Source organism: Meriones unguiculatus, chromosome 3, assembly GCF_030254825.1.
Source record: "Meriones unguiculatus strain TT.TT164.6M chromosome 3, Bangor_MerUng_6.1, whole genome shotgun sequence".
Taxonomy (NCBI): Eukaryota; Metazoa; Chordata; class Mammalia; order Rodentia; family Muridae; genus Meriones; species Meriones unguiculatus.
Window position 1 is genome coordinate 75,103,300 of NC_083351.1, and position 16,675 is coordinate 75,119,974.

A 16,675-nucleotide genomic window follows, 5' to 3' on the forward strand; every position below is an offset into this window, starting at 1 on the left:
CAATGTTTTGTTCATTGATGTATCACAATGCTTAGAGCACTGCCTGGTACAAAGAAGACACCTGCTAAACTGCTCAACAGATGAATGGATAAAAGATGTTCTGGTTCTTCTTCTTGTTTCCAACTGTATTATAAGCATCTGCATGGCCAGTGTCTTCCTGCTGCAGGATAAGGAACAAGGCATCCTTGAAACCCTTCTCTTACTCTCCTTAATTGGGTTTTAAGTTCATTGAAGGAGGCTTCTGGCTCTTGGATATAATGTCCCTTATGATTTACAAAACTATCAATGATCATAGTCAACATATTTTGACTTAATACATTACAGACATGGTGCATATTATTCAAGATTTCCTTAATCTAAAGTAGGAACATTTAAAGGAACTCCTGTTTTCATTTTAAGAGGAAACTGACCAGCTAGCTTACACTCAGATCACCCACATGGTAGGTGTGCACATACAAATCCAGGTTGCATTACAGGCCATACCACCCTTGAGTGGCCACACTCACAGTCCAACAAATGCTCACATCCTCTGAGAACACTGAATACTGCTCAACATCAAGCTCACCATAAGAGTCAGACAACATCAACAGTTAAGAACTGAAAATTAAGGTGAAACTCCATGCCTCCAGATACAGCACGCTTATCACAGTGGGCCCTGACACTATGATTTCCTGTGCTTAGTTGGGTCCTACCTCACTTCCAGATGCAAGACAAGCAGGCAGCGGTCAGCCATATCTTGGAAGGATTTGGCAAGCTCACTCAGTGTCTGCATGATCTGTTCAGACACTGGGGGAAGGTCCATGTTCATGTGGCTCTCTTGAGCAGGAGAAAGCACTGGAAAAAAGGAGAAGACAAAAGGAATCATTAGATTCCTACAGGTTTTCCTGGAATGTATATCATGTATTCCTCTGGTTGTTTTTACTACTTTGGCAACACTACAAGTTGAAGATAATGCTAGACTCTATTTTTACTTTAAAATTTATTTTACTTTTTATTATTTTTATTATTGCTGTAGGTGTATGCTGTGTGTGAGTATGAATACATGTGTCTGTGTGTCATAGCGTGTGTGGTGGTCAAAAGCAAACTTTGGAGAGTTCATTCTCTTCTTTAATCATGGGTTTTAGGGATCAAACAGAGGTTGTCAGGGTACACTACCCACTGAGGACTGACCTGTAAGGAGGAGTAGACTATAGTGAAGTAGATTTAAAATTCTAATACTTTCTATTAGTGAACAGCACTATCCTAGCTGTTCACAAACTCAATCTGCTGGAGAGTGGACAGAAAACACTGCATTTCCTCTCAAATGATCTTATTCATGTTGTTTTATGGCAAGGCAACATCACTGCCATCATAATGTTTCATGTGGCAGGCTAGATGAAAGCAACTTTAAGTAACATTATTATAATATTTCAAAGCACTTTAGAGCTTTTAAGGCTTTGAATTCCTTTCCCCTGTGACAGAAACTCTGGTCCACAGAACTATCTATATGCATCAATGAGAAGAGGCAGAGATTACACTGACCTTGTATTCATGGTCTCAAGCCCCAAGATATCATAACTTGGCCAAACACTATAAAAATATTTTGGGTAGAACCCATTAAAAAGCTGGAAATTATTATTATATTTAAATTATTATTATACAAACAATTTTACCATGTGTAAACTGACCACTTCCAAACTATGAAAAACAAGCAAACAAAATAAATACAACAAAACCAAGACCCAAAATAGAATAAGCAACGGCAGGTTCAGCTGCCAAGTAAAGCTTTCAATGGCCATGGTCGGAACAGTGTGAGTAAAGGAAAGCTGTACATTTAGTCCGACTGTTAGGTACAGTAAAACTACGATATGATATTAAAGTAACATGATAACTTATACCTAGAACTTTCCTGAAATGCTTGCTTGTAAATTCCTGAGGGCTTCCTGAGCTTTACAAAGATTGCTTAAATAAGAAGGAATCTATTGAACAAAGAAATGCTGAGCATGGCGAAGACGGCATAGAACAATTCACTTGCTCTTGAATATCAAGTGACAGTGTTGATACATTCTGTTTATAGGCAGGAAATGAAATTATTGGACACACACACACATACCACAAAATTCCCATACTACAACCCCCCACACCTTTGTACGTAACCTTCTAGAGGATAAGTGATTATGTATGCACCTGTCTTAGAGGCTGCTCTTCACTCTGCCACAGCCTCGTGTATACTGAACTTTTAAAATGTTAGTAATTGGTCACCTCTTTAAGACATGCACTCCGAGCAGCTGTTCTAGCCCTGGGAAAGGTTGATATCTGATCATTCATAATGTGACCTCTAGCTATAAGCATGCCTCTTTTAAGATTCTTAGCTTACCCTCACGCTGAGGTAGCTGGGGCTTTCTCTATCAAACCCATTGGTCTAATAGGAGGAGGATGAACCTGTGCTCTCAAACAGAAATAGCTTTTTTGCTGAGACAATGAACAGGGCAATTTCATCTCCCATCTTCACTCTAGTATACAAAATGTACACTATTTGCCCAGAAGTGGGCACACAGTTTTGTGGAGCCCCCAGAGACCTACTAATTTTTTTGATAAAAGAATGGGCTAAGGCTGGTACCACTCCTCTCTTCCCCACTCCTCCTTTACCTGATTTGGGAATGAAATGACAAGAATCAGGTAAGAGCCAGTCTTACTGTTTAACTATTGGCGAGCACCAGCACTGCCAACTTCAGGCTTCCTGCTCTATCAGGAAAACTAACATCTCCTTAAAGCCCTGGAAATGCAAAGAATAATAACTAGCTGGTGAACAAGGTCTGTGTGCAGCTCCTGAAAAAGGTACAGTCCTAACATCATAACCAGCTCACAAGCTTTTCTTCTCTTGGCCTCTACTTACTTGTTTGCTTTAACTCTGAAATTCCCCATCTTTCCCCTTTGAAGGCCCTCAACATGGATTACAGAGCTGAGACCTTTGTGTCATGCTTTCACCAGAAAATGCAATTCCCTTGAGTCCCTCATCTTTTGTTCTAACTGCTTTAAGGTTCTCTCTAGCCTGGGGCCAGTTTTACAATCCACTGACAGAAAAACAAAAGAAAAACTAAAGAGCAGATAACTGCCAATAGGAAGGTCTTGATTCTAATCTCAAAAAAGTTTCCCACAAGCTGATGGTAGGGCCTTATTGAGAAGTGGAGAAGGTATCCAACTAGAAGCATCACCCCTACAGACAAGAGCTCATGGTGCTGGAAGGTACTCTGCTCCTGGAAAAGAACAGTAATCATCTGCATCAGCCAGCCACAAACCCTGCAACCTACAGCAATGGCCTGGCTGCAAGGTATACTTGCAGCAACACAGGCATTCTGGCAGAAATCAACCACATTTTAAAATTGGATTTAAGGCCCACTTCATAAGATAGAATCCATATCTGATACTCTAACAGGGCTAAGAACCTGTGACTAGATAGGTCATGGGCTTAAAAGAAAATCTAATGCTCTTACTCTATAAAATAGAATAAAATAAAATAATAAAATAAGTAAAATAAAATGACTTCGAATGACAGAGTGCTATACCCATAGACCAGTGCCTCACCCAGCCTTCAACAGAGAACCTTCTCCTTGCTGTAAACAGAAACTAACACAGAGTCCATAATGCTGTTCAGAAGAGTGAGCAACTTTGGAACACTCAGAGAGAGAAGATAAAGTAGGGTGGGTAGGGAGGTGGGGACAACATAGGAGGAGATGGAGGAGAGGAAAAGGTGATCAAAATATATTGTATACAGTTTTTAAATTAAAATACTTCCCGCACCGCTCTCAGTTTGCTTTCTCAGTTACCCTTTCTCAGTAACTTCCACACCTAGGTCACTCTGCTCTAGCCCTTATTACTCTCCCATAAGATCTCAGAATCTTGCTGAGCATTTGAGAGAACCCTCAACAGTTACTTTCTCTATAGTCCTGCCTCCTACTAACTCCTTAGTGTACCACGATCTGATTTCTACTTACATTACTTTATTACAAATTATTCTGATATTGATCTATAAAATTCAAATTTCCAAATAAACGAGATATTTTTCATTGCTAATGCCATATGATCTTTCTGCCACATACAGCATCACTGGCCACTTACTTCTTGAAATGACATCTGCTTTGGCTGATATCACATCATCTCCTGAACACTCTCGAGTCTCTCTGAGATTCCCATTGCTGCATCCTTTTCCTCAGCCTACCTGTAACTGCAACATTTGCCTGAGATCTTTTTGGATCGATTAGTCTCCCTTACTTCCATAAAGTGTGGGTGAGCTTATCCATTTTTGACATTTCTATTACTTATGACTTCATTAATTCATTGCTTTAAAACTTCATTTCATTAACTCTACAAAAACCTTTCTACCTGTCTATATCCCATATGCATCTCAAAACTAAAGTATTATTGGTCCTTGTAAAATTTATTTGAATTGCCTTCCTACCAGTGAAATCTACACTTTATAATCTTTGACTTTTTCTTTTCCACTAAAGGTCAATTTTGGCTTATTCTAGTTGGCAAATAGTTTCATAATATTTATTTTCTCTTTTCTTCATCAAATGTACTTCCTTGGTTTAGCCTTCTCTTCCATGAATCTTCTGACTGATTCCTCTGCCTCTTGCTTGACCTTGCAAATCTAACAAGACATGAAGTAGACAGAGCTAATCATCTAGAACATAAGCATGGGTGATCACAACATTTTCATGACAACATTTTCCAGTGCTCGTATGACCAAGCATGGGTCCTGTAGCTAAGCTTACCATGGCTGTTGTCTTTTCAGGACTGTGGATCAAGCCCAGAGCTTTGCATGTCAGGAACATGCTCCACCAATCAGCTGGACCACCAGCTCGTTATGATTTATCTCTAAAACATTCCAGTTTTTCTCAAATGCACCCCATTTTCTCTTCTTCTTTAGCCCATCTGTTCCCCAAACCTTAACTTTGACCTCAACACTTTAAAGCAAATCTCTTAATTCTATCATGATTTTCTATTATTCAATACTTGTGATGGTTTTTATGGCTTTTTTCAAAGTTACTCATTTGTCCTAGGGTAGGGCCAGAGACTTGTCTATGTATTTTTTCCATTCAAATCTAGTAGAGCACTTATCATATCCCATTCATTGACTGTTTATTATCAGTATGTCTCTCAAATATATCACTAATTCCTTCTGGGCAAGAATCATATTTTCTCAACTGAAGCCAGGAAAATAACTGGAGGCATTATATAATTCAATAATGCTCTCCTAGTTAAACTGATCTGGTGATTTTTATTGACTAGCGTAACACAACAAAGAACACACATAATAACTGATTGTAAAGATCAGAAAAAGAAAGACCAACTCACCATCTACTATTTTGTCTTTCTCAGTTTTCTGATTACAATATTGGAAGAGAGTGGGGAAGGGAAAGTCATTTGCTACAGCCTATTTTCTGTGCTGTTTGGGAATCTTACAGAAATAAAGCTTACTACAATTTTAGTTAACTCCTGCAGCGCATGAACTTTCCCTATAGGCAGTGTTGCCTCTTGAAGCCTTTTCATTTTTAGAACTAGTCAGTCCAGCTTGCTACAATAGAGAATTAGTGCTCCCTTTTCCCTATTGATATAAAATCCTTGGCATGTCAAATACCCTGCATCTCTCAAGGAAAGCCAACACACTAACTGTCATTGAGAAGCAATCAGCCGAGGCCATTAGGATCTCTCAAGTGGTTACACAGCCCAATATTAACCAGACTGAAATCTGTTTAGGTCTTAAAATTAGTCAGAATTGGACTCATTCACACCCAGAAGAGCATCTGTTTTCAAGGATGCAGCTGCTACACTTTCAATGGCAACTTACTGTGACTTCTTTAATTGATTCATATAAGGATGTCCTTGTACATCTGCAATATTATCTAAAATTGTTACACTATTAGCTTAGGCTGCTATCAGCTGTCAGGAAAGTGATAAATTGAAAAAAGAGAGATAGTTATCATGGCAGAGGAAAAGAAAGGTTAACCCTGTAAAATAAAATCTTTTAGAGGATAGAAGAAGACACTAACGATCTCAGGAGACTTCTCATTGGGAACATTTTAGGAGATCAAATTTTGGTACAGCAATTATTTCTGAATCTTATTCTTATGTGTACAGAGATGACAGCCTCCACATAATGATCTCTGCTCTCACCTGAGATCAAATTACTTAATTTCTAATCTTCAGTTTTCCTATTTAGAAAATTATGGCAATTACATCTTCCTTGCTCTGAGAGTAATATGTTATTAGGCCTTGTAAATAATTTTGAGATCCTTTGATGGTGTTATCAGGCTGAACACTTTAGAAAAAATAAAAATAGAAATGATGACAAGGGATGTGAAATTGAGAAATCACAGAGCATAGAGTCAGTGAGAATAGTGACAGCAGCCCTCCATTTAGCTTCCTTCCTGTCCTCAAATGCCCATACAACATGCTACTACTGAGCCCAGCACTGATGGGTTCAGATGTCAGCTATTCACAGCTATATGCTAGACTTCAATGCTGCTAGCTCTGCCCTCCTGTCTCTGTGCCACCATCCATACTTTTAATCCACGGCTTTGGAACACTTGCAAACACATCCAAGCTTACCTTCCTCCACTCCAACACTTTGGGCACTATAGGCATTTTATAGCTGTTAGATGATCTAGTTATTTACAAAACTTTTTGGTCTCTGAAATATGCAGGTGAAGTTTCCTTCCCTGGATGAGGTATCTCTTGTCCTATTACCTTCAACTTTTATTAAGAAAAAATGAAAATATGCTGGACTTTGAGTCACTAGCATATAACATGAGAATTTTTCCTGTGCTGCAAATCTGTCTAAACAATTGTCGAGCTATATTTTAGGTAATTGGACTGGAGAATTCGATACTACGATGGAGCAGCTGAGAGTGGCCATTGTCACAGTAAATTCTACCAGAGTGGACGCAGGACTAGCCACAGGATTATCATCATGGATCGCTGCAGCCATGAATCATCTGAAGGAATGGGTGGGCATGGGAGCGTTAGCAGGCCTTCTGGTGTTGGTCTCCTTGGTTTGCCTGTGTTATATATGCAAGATTAGAGTCTCACAACAGTGTAATGCAGCCATGATCATTCAGGCCTTTACAGCCATTGAAGCAGGACAGTCTCCCCAAGCATGGTTGGATACCATAAAAAGCTAAAATGTTACGCTCAGGATGCGAGGCTAAGCACTGCACTCAGGGTCAGCCGCTTTGGACCCAGAGAAGAGCATGTCTGATTGCATGCGGGTTGATGCCCCAGGTCCCGCCTCTGAGAAAAAGGTATTGGACGGGTCTGATGCTCTTTGGGTGGATGACACCTAAATGAACATCAGTACAAAGTCCCAATTTATTTCTAATATCAGAGATCAGACCTCTACTCTTGCCTGATGCGTCTAAAACAAAAAGGGGGAACTGTAGAGAGCTGCGGAATGCTGTGCCTTAAAGATGGAGCTGGTTTCCGCCTTCCACCTTCCCGATGGTGAGTGCTCTCTGTCACTCCACATTTGGCTAAGGCTGAGGATCTGGCTTGCTTCCATGTATGTGGACCTATCTGCATTGCCCACGTGGCACGCTGGGGTTGGCTACCCAGAGGCTATTTAAGCTGTGGGCTGGCTTTCCCCAGGGTCAGATGATTGTTCAAGGTTCCTGAATAAACTGCAGTGAAAAAAAAAAAAAAAAAAAAGAAAAAGTTACTCTCCTAGTAACCACATGGGAGCTCACAACCATCTATACTGTGATCTAATGCCCTCTTCTGGCATTCAGGTGTACATGAAGATAGAGTACTCATACACATAAAATAAATAAATAAATCTTTAAAAAAGTTATTCTTAATTATTCTAAATGGAAATTTCTCAGCAATATTTTTCATGCATGTGTGTACAGAACCGCCTTGGGTGTCATCTTCAGGAACACTCTCTACCCAGAGGTTCTCTGATTGGCTGGGAGCTCTCTGGTTACTGTTTGGCCAGTGAGCCCCAAGGTGCCTCCTGCTTGCTTCCTGTAGAACTGGATTGCCCAACGTTTTTATGTAGGTTCTGGGGATTGAGTTCTGTCTTTCATACTATGAGCAAGCACTTTTCTAATGATTATCACCTACCCTTCTTAATAACTTTTGAATTACTCTTTTATGATACACATTTTTTTTTCCTCCCATGTCTAGGTATACTTTCCCAACAGACTTCAGGTTCTGTTAAATTCATTTATTTTTAATTGATTAATTATTTACTTTTTTCTTTCATTCTTTTTAAGATAAGGTCTTGATAAGTAGTCCTAAGCGGCTGAGGTACACTATGTAGACCAGGCTAAACTGACCTTGCAAGTAATCTTCTTGCTTTTTTCTCCTGAGTGCTTGGATTACAAGTATGCACCACTGTTCCTGGCTCATTTCGTTCATGTCTTTAGTTGTTCCTTCCTCACCTTCCAAACAATCTACTTTCTGCATTTTTGGTGTTTCTTTTTTCTTCTTGAGACAGGATCAAAGTCATATATATATATATACATATATATACATATATGTATATATATATTAATTTGGCACCTGCTAAGGGGCCTTAAGCTAAGTTCCCTGTTTCTGCTTCCAAGCACTAGGATAACAGATGTGCACCACCATACTAGGCTTGAACAACCTAGTTTTGAGTTCTGCTGTTATGATTCTCAATAAGGACCAGAATAAGACACATATTTGGTGAGTTGTTTTCATTTTACTACCTATTCAAATGAAAAGGCTTATTTCCTGCAAATAATAACTAGCAACTCAACTGATTGAACTAGCCAAGTCAATTTATTCTGAAACCAACATGTGGACTGGCATGTTCTTTAACCAACAGACTTCTGACTTCCAAAGAATGAGAACATATTTCTGTTGTTCAGATATCCTGCACACACAGACAAGCATATAACTAGTTCTAGAAATACACTTTCTTATGAGATTGTTAGTCCATGTGCAGGACAACTCCCAGCCTTTTCATTAGTTCGAATATGAAATATCTCCTACAACAGGCTTGTGTTTGGAATCCTTGTTCCCTAGCCAGAGGTGCTACTTTGGGAGTGTGTGGAACCTCCAGGAGGTTGAGCCTTGTTAGTAGAAGGTCTTCACTAGAAGTGGGCCTTTAAACCCATAGCTTTGGCCCCTGGTTCCAGTTCTGATTTTTTTCTTGGTCTGCTGTGATGTGAGGAGTCTCTGCCACACACTCCCTCTGACTTGAACTCCATACTATCTCTGTCATGATGGACTGAGAACCCTCTGAAACTATAAGTCAAATCAGACCTTTCATTCAATAAGCTGTTTCTTTCAGGTATTTTGTCACAGCAGCACAAAAGTCACTATAGATTTGAGCTCTCGTTGGTCCATTCTCTTGGGAGAACTAGGAAAAACTGAAAGGATTCTGAAAAAAAAGTGAAGAGTGGAGAAAAGCAGAAGCTCATTACCAGGAAGGGAAAAAAAAAAAAAAAAAAAAAAAAAAAAGACAAGGATGTGGGAGCCTGGGGAAGGTTTAGCATTTTTCTCTACTTTCCTATAATTCAGTCACTCAGTTGATATACTTACATTACAGAGAGGCACTCTAGCTCTGAGGAGAATGTGGGTATAGGAGGCAGAGATCTTCCTTTTCTACAATACCATTTGCTGTTTAAAAAAAGCGAGCTTTACATCTCTTCATACTCTTGATCACAGACCTGGACATGGTAACTTCTAAGTACCTCACAGAATGTTTCTTTTGAGTAGTTATGTTTACTTTACTTGAGTAGTTATGTCTCGTGAAGAACATACCCCTGTCCTACTCACTGCATAAGAGTAACATTTCAGATATCTGAAACATTTATTTTTAGAGCTATTATAAACCCCGCCCAACATCAAAGAACAAAGCCCTCAAACTCTTACAAAAACTCACAGTTTTAAGGATATTGAGTGTGGTTTCCATCTCTTATACCATATTCTTTTCCTACAGGAATATAACTTATTCTTCTATGCTTTATGACTGTTAGAATGATTTTTTAAAAAAGATTTATTTTATGTGTATGAATGTTTTGCCTCACTTAAGCAAGTGTACTGCACTGTGCCTGCAGAGGTCAGAAGAGGGCATCAGATCACCTGGAACTGGAGTTACTGGTGGTTTCTTAACCACCATTGGACTGCTCAGGACTCAACTCAGGTCCTCTGAAGTAACAACTTGTGCTCTTAACCACTGAGCCATCTCTCCAGCCCCAGAAAAATTTTCTTAACAATTGTATCTCAGTTTCTTTTCCTTCTCTTGTGATAAAAAATACAATCAGAAAAGCAACTCGGAGGAGATATGGGGTTTGTTTGGTTCACAAGTCCAGGTTACAGCCTATCATTGCAGGGAAGTCAAGGCATCAGGAAGTTGAGGAACAACACATGCACAGGCAAGAGCAGAGAGCCTTGGAGTAATGAGCGCACGGTAGTTGAGCTTCCCTTCTCTACCGTGATGCAGTCGGGAGGCCCTGCCTAGGGCATGGTGCTGCCCACAGTAAGAGGGCATTCCCAGGATATTTTGTGTACTCAAGTAACCCCTCACAGACATTATTAGAGACCCCTGCCGAAGTGATCTGAGCTTTTGACAAATTGATCATTAATATTAATTACAACAAATTCTAAGCTTCATTTTCCTTACAGTTTTTGATTGTTGCTGTGTGGACGACATGAAGGAAAGTGGCATTTAGCACTGCACTTACCAGAAAGCCAGGTGCTGTGCACTGGAGAGTACCCCTCTGTCCTTCTCCTGTGCACTTGACCTGTTTCATTTTGTACTTTATCCACATGCAACATCCCTAGGAAACGATTATATATGTGACAATACAGTAACCCTTTCTTCTTGGCATCATTCACAGTACCCAGTTTCTGCTTACGTCCAGCAGACTGCTGAATATGTGCTGAATTTTACCTACGAGTTAAGGACAAACCAAGGAGTTGTATATCCACTAAACACAAAACAAACAAAAAACAAAACCACTACCACTACCACTACCACCAACAAAATCCTACTACCTGCAAAAAACAAACAAACAAACAAACAAAAAACCCCAAGACAAAACTGTATCTTTACAATGCTTTTATTGTCACATCTTCCTAACAGTTCATTGGTGTGGCTCATCATTCTGTATCAGGGAAGAAAACTGAAGTTCCAGGAGTGTGACTATCTGAATGGAGAATTACTCCACACAGAAAGAACAAAGAGGCCCTCTGAAGAGTAAAACCCAAATAAGAGCCAAGTTAAAAATGGATCTTGTTCCCCTAGGGTACTATAGGATAAGAGGCCAAATTTGAGTCCATAGTACACACTGCATGCAGCAGGGTTCTGTAGGGTGGTGGTTTTATTCAGTACTCATAAAACACTGCTTGATGGTTACAAGTCTAAGCAAGCTCTAGGTCCTGGAGCAGTTAGCTTCAGGGTCCTATCTGCATATAGTGCAAACCAGTGTGGACACATGATGTTTATAGCATGTGATTGATGGTGCAGACCTCAGCCTCTTTTAGCCTTTAGCAAAACATTAAGATTGATTTTCCCTTTTATTCTATAAAGGGTAATAATAATCTTCCTTAAGGCATGGTTGAAAAAAAGAAACCAAGAAAACCTCATCATCTACTAAAAAAGGCATGCTGTGTGGCCAATTTAGCTCCTTGCAGATATGAAAGAGAAATTGGGGAGGGGGCAGGCAGCTATGGAACAGCTTTGTCCTGCTGAATGTACAACTGTAGATCTGACTTAAGCCCATGACTGCATAAAACCCCAAGTCACAGAGCACCTTAGTATGTTGGGTGAAAAAGAGACAGGTTTAAGTTTTAAGATATTTTTGAGGCAAAAATAGTAACTGGCAGAAAGAAACATTTGTCTCTGTTTAAAAGGATTCTTTTGGTGTTTCTTACAGATGGTGGAGTGCAGGGAATCTTATGAAAGAAGGGGGAGATAGTAAGACCTGGAGAGGACAGGAGCTCCACAAGGAGAGAAACAGAACCAAAAAATTTGGGCCCAGGGGTCTTTGCTGAGACTAATACTCCAACCAAGGACCATTCATGGAGATAACCTAGAACCCCTGCAGTTCAGTGTCCAAGTGGGTTCCATCGTAATGGGAACAGGGACTGTCTCTGACATGAACTGATTGGCCTGCTCTTTGATCACCTCCCTCTGAGGGGGAGCAGCCTTACCAAGTCACAGAGGAAGACAATGCAGCTATTCCTGATGAGACCTGATAGACTAGGATCAGAAGGAAGGAGAGGAGGACCTCCCCCATCAGTGGACTTGGGGAGGCACATGGGTGGAGAAGGGGGAGGGAGGATGAGATTGGGAGGGGAGGAGGGAGAGAGCTACAGGGGGGATACAAAGTGAATAAACTGTAATTAATAAAAATAAAAAATAAAAAAAGGATTCTTTTGGTGGGGGAAGGGGAAAATTTTGCAAGGGTTTATTTCAGCTTACAACTCTCAAGTCACACTCCATTACTGAGGGAAGTCAGGGCAGGAACATGGAGGCAGGAACTGATGCAGCAGTCATGGAGAAGTACTGCTTATTGGCATGCTCCTCAGGGCTTGCTCAGCCCGCTTTCTTATACTTAATAGGACTACTTACCTACCCATTGTTGGTACCATCTGCAATGAGCTGGGCCTTCACATATTAATCATTAAGTAAGAAAACACCAGACAACTTGCTCATAGGGCAAGATAGTGAAGGAATTTTCTCAATGAAGACCCCCCTCTTCTAAGATTTGTCTAGGTTTGTATCAACTTGAGAAAACCCAACAAATCTCTCTTAAACATATGAATAAAGCCCGAGATTGGAATGAAAGATGTTGCTTTCTGCCACTAACAAAACCGTATGTAGAAGCCAAGACTTTGAGCATTATTCTACTTGAAACCAACAACCATATATCAGTCAGTGTTTATCAGTATACTGCTGGGGATATCTGGTCAACTAAATCCTGGCACTGACATAATGGGGAGTCAATCAACTTATTACATTAAAAATTTTACTTATATTATTATTACATGGACATTTCCTCTATATTAGAACTATTCCACTTTCCCACTTTTGTTGAATATAGATTCTTCCTCACATAATATATCCTGATTATGGATTACTGTCTCTCTATTCCTTCTAGTTCCTTTCTACCTTCCCTCCCATCCAGATCCACCCACTTCCTGTTTTTCATCAGAACACAGGATTCAAAGGGTAATAAAATAAAATATAATAAAATAAAAGAAAACCTTATATATCAGAATAGGACAAAACAAACAAATAAAACGAAAAGAGCCCTCCCCAAAAGGTACATGAAACAAATACAGGTTCAAGACCTATTCATTCACATACTTAGAATCACACAAAACACTAAATTAGAATCATAATATATACACAAAAGATACATAATGCAAAGGGAAGAAGGAAAGGAAAAGGAGAGGGAGAGAGAAAGAAAAAGAAAAACCTGATATGACATTATGAGGCAATGAACCTCCAATGATGCTGTTTTTGTTGTCTGTTGATCATCAACTGCTGGGCATGCAACCTAACCTTAAGAGTAGTTTGTTTCTCCAGTTAGACTCCTTTAGAGAAAGCTAAATTTTGATTTGCAGTGGTTATCAATTAGAGATAGCTTCTGGGCAGGATGGGGTATGTGTCCACTTCTTTCAGCTCTAGGACCCATGTGGTACAGATCCATGCAGGTCCTGTGCATGCTGCCTCAGTCTTTGTGAGTCCATATGTGTGTCAGTCCTACTGTGTTTAGAAGGCCTTGTTTTTTGTTGTCCTCTATCTCTCCAACTCTTACATTCTTTCTGTCTCCTCTTCCACAGAGTTCCCTGATGCCTAAGGAGAGAGATTTGATCAAGACATCCCATTTAGGGCTGGTGTTCCAAGGTCTCTCATTATCTGAATAATCTCTGGCTGTGGGTCTCTGAATTTGTTCCCCTTTGCTGCAGGAGGAAGCCTCTCTGATTATGGCTGAGCAAGGTGCTGATCTATGAGGATAGTAGAATGTCATTAGGAGTCATTTTATTGCTACTGTGAAAATGTATTTATTTATTTTTAAGGACAGTTGTACTTGGTTTTACAATAGGTCCCTGGGTCATCTAGTCTCAGCTTCTTGGTCAACCAAGCAGTGCAGGGTACAGGTTCCATCTTGTGGAGCGGGGTCTTAAGTTACATCAGATATTGGTTGGTCACTCCCACAAGCTCTGTGCCACCACTGCACTAGAACACTTGCAGGCAGGTCACTGTAGATCAAAGGGCCAAACAGGATTTTTAAAGCTTATCACCTGCACATCTTCCGAACAGCCTCAGGGCATAATTAATTCACTGTGCAAATTAGAACTTTAGGCTCATTTGCAAGTGGTGAAACAGAAAACAACAGTAAGTATGTTTCTCTAATACACAGACCAGCTGGCAAACACTACAAATGGGGACAGAATGAAGTTAAGTGGCTTGATCCATTATGAATTCATCATGGGTCCTTCTCAGTTGAATGCTTTATAGTTGGCCTTTTCCATGAGTTTCAGCTATACCACTCATAAATTGGGCTTGAAATAGAAAGTAATCATTACTTTTTTGATTGGCTGTGGGAACAATCTCATTTTTATCTTTGTGTCTTCAGTAAATAGTGTGGTGCCTGGAACAAGAATGTATCAAAAACATTGAATGAGAAAATGTCCTCAGAAAGACCTGATTTCAAATTCTCACTGTCTAATATACTATTTGGATTACCATCTCCATAAAAGATTATGAAAATAATTTCTTTGTATTTGAGAACTTCAGGTATATGTAAAATGCAATAACAAGTTTTTTCATCTGTAAGAAAAAGATCATTGTCCTCACAGGATTCTGATGATTAAATAAGAAAACTTATAAAAGACTGATATGCAGCACTTAGTCATGACCATTAGTATTTCTGTCACTAATTATTATTTACCTGTCAAAGACATGGTGGATGGATAGATACCCTCTAGAGGTGGGCATACATTGGAGCATTTGGCCAGCGTTACATCTCATGCTAAAGCCAGAGAATGAGTGTGACTGCAGGGAACAGCCAAGTCAAGAAACTTGGTCCCCAAATGCCTTCCTACCATCAGGACAATGTGCAGACACCTGGTTTAGGGAAGACAGAGTTGTCCCTGCCATCAGACACACAGACATCACTGGGGCTAGCTATGTACATGGCAGAGGCTCCTCTGCTGCATCTTGGAGGTCAGGAATGCAGAGAGAATTAACACACTGACACAGAGCAGAGCTTGCAGGCGTTAATCTTGATATTATTTCTCTTCAGTGAGGACAAGTGTGGCAAGCTCTTTGGCATGTGGTAAAGATTACAGCTGATTTTCCCCTTCAGTCTCTCATGTGACAGGTGTGCTGGTCATACACATATCAACTAATGCCTTCTGAAAGTTAATACTATATGACCACACTGCTGTCTTTATATATGTTAGTAACACATGAAAATTGTTACCTAGATGTAAGTGAACATCTCTAGATGTTTCTATAATCAACTTTCTTAAAAACCAAATATTATCAATCTTGGTCAGTATCCTTCATGAAGAAGTAGCTGTTTATTAGCTGATTTATATAATTACAAGATAGTCTCTAGGGGCTGCAGAGATGGTTCAATGGTTAAGTAATTGCTCTTCAAGAGGACCCACTTTTGATTCTCAGCATCTACATGGAGGCTCACAAACATTTTCAACTCCAGTTCTAGGGTATATGATGACCTCTTCTGGCTTCCACAAACACTAGGCATATAAGTGGTGCAGAGACATACATGTAGGCAAAACACTCACAGACATAAAATAAAAATAATAAATCTTTTTTGTTTGCTTTTTAAGATAAGGCTTCTCTGTGTCGCCCTGGCTATCCTGGAACTCGCAAGGCTAGCCTTGAACTCAGTCACCTGCCTCTGCTTCCCAAGTGCTAGGATTAAAGGTGTGCATCATCACTAGCAAAATAAGCAAACACTGAAAAAAGATACTCTTTCAAAATTTAACTAATTTTTCTCATTCAATATATAAGTAGTTTTTCTTTTCCTTCCACCCCTCCCCCCCATTTTTTGAGACAGAGTGTCTCTAATTAACCCTGGCAGTCCTGGAACTCATTATCTAGGCCAGGCTGATCTTAAATTCACAAAGATCCTCCTGCCTCTGCCTCCAGAAATGCCAGGATTAAAGAGGTACACTACTATCCTACCATCCTCCACATATATAAACATTCTATTTAGTTATAAACAAACATTTTTGGTGGCAATATATTCTGGAGTGGCTCAGAAAAGCAGTGGTTAAATTCTGATTTCAAGGACTTCATATACTTGGACAAAACAGTTAAACTTGTGAATGAGGGTGATTCCTACTGAATCACTATAAAGATTCAGTGAGACTTAAAAACACAGCAGCACTTAAAACAACGAAAAGTACATTAGTAAACGCTCAGTAAATGTAAGTCATTGTTGTTAAGCCTCCTGCTAGGCACCCCAGGAGACTGAGATTTCTAGATTTATCCCTGTTAAAACCTCTGAGGGCTGGAGCTCAGCTGTTCACAGGGGTGGTGGCCAGGAAAAAGTGATCAATAGATATATTTGTACTGCATAAAATCATGACCTTTTGAACTTAATTACAAAACTGTATGAACAGTGTGGAATGCCAGCAATGTTCAAATCAACAAAGACACATGGGGAGAAGAGACTAA

The 16,675-nt window shown here is 39.8% G+C and overlaps 1 protein-coding gene and 1 long non-coding RNA gene across 2 annotated transcripts in view; one reads left to right on the plus strand and one right to left on the minus strand.

Annotated features, from left to right (window-relative positions):
* Exoc4 (exocyst complex component 4) overlaps positions 1 to 16,675 on the minus strand; it is an 817,398-nt gene that overhangs the window by 69,757 nt on the left and 730,966 nt on the right. The window contains exon 15 of the mRNA XM_060380213.1: positions 693 to 834. Within this exon, the coding sequence (XP_060236196.1) occupies positions 693 to 834 (142 nt within the window). The remainder of the gene's footprint in view (positions 1 to 692; positions 835 to 16,675) is intronic.
* Positions 1 to 16,675, plus strand: part of LOC132653097 (uncharacterized) — a 103,239-nt gene that overhangs the window by 63,292 nt on the left and 23,272 nt on the right. The window lies entirely within an intron of this gene.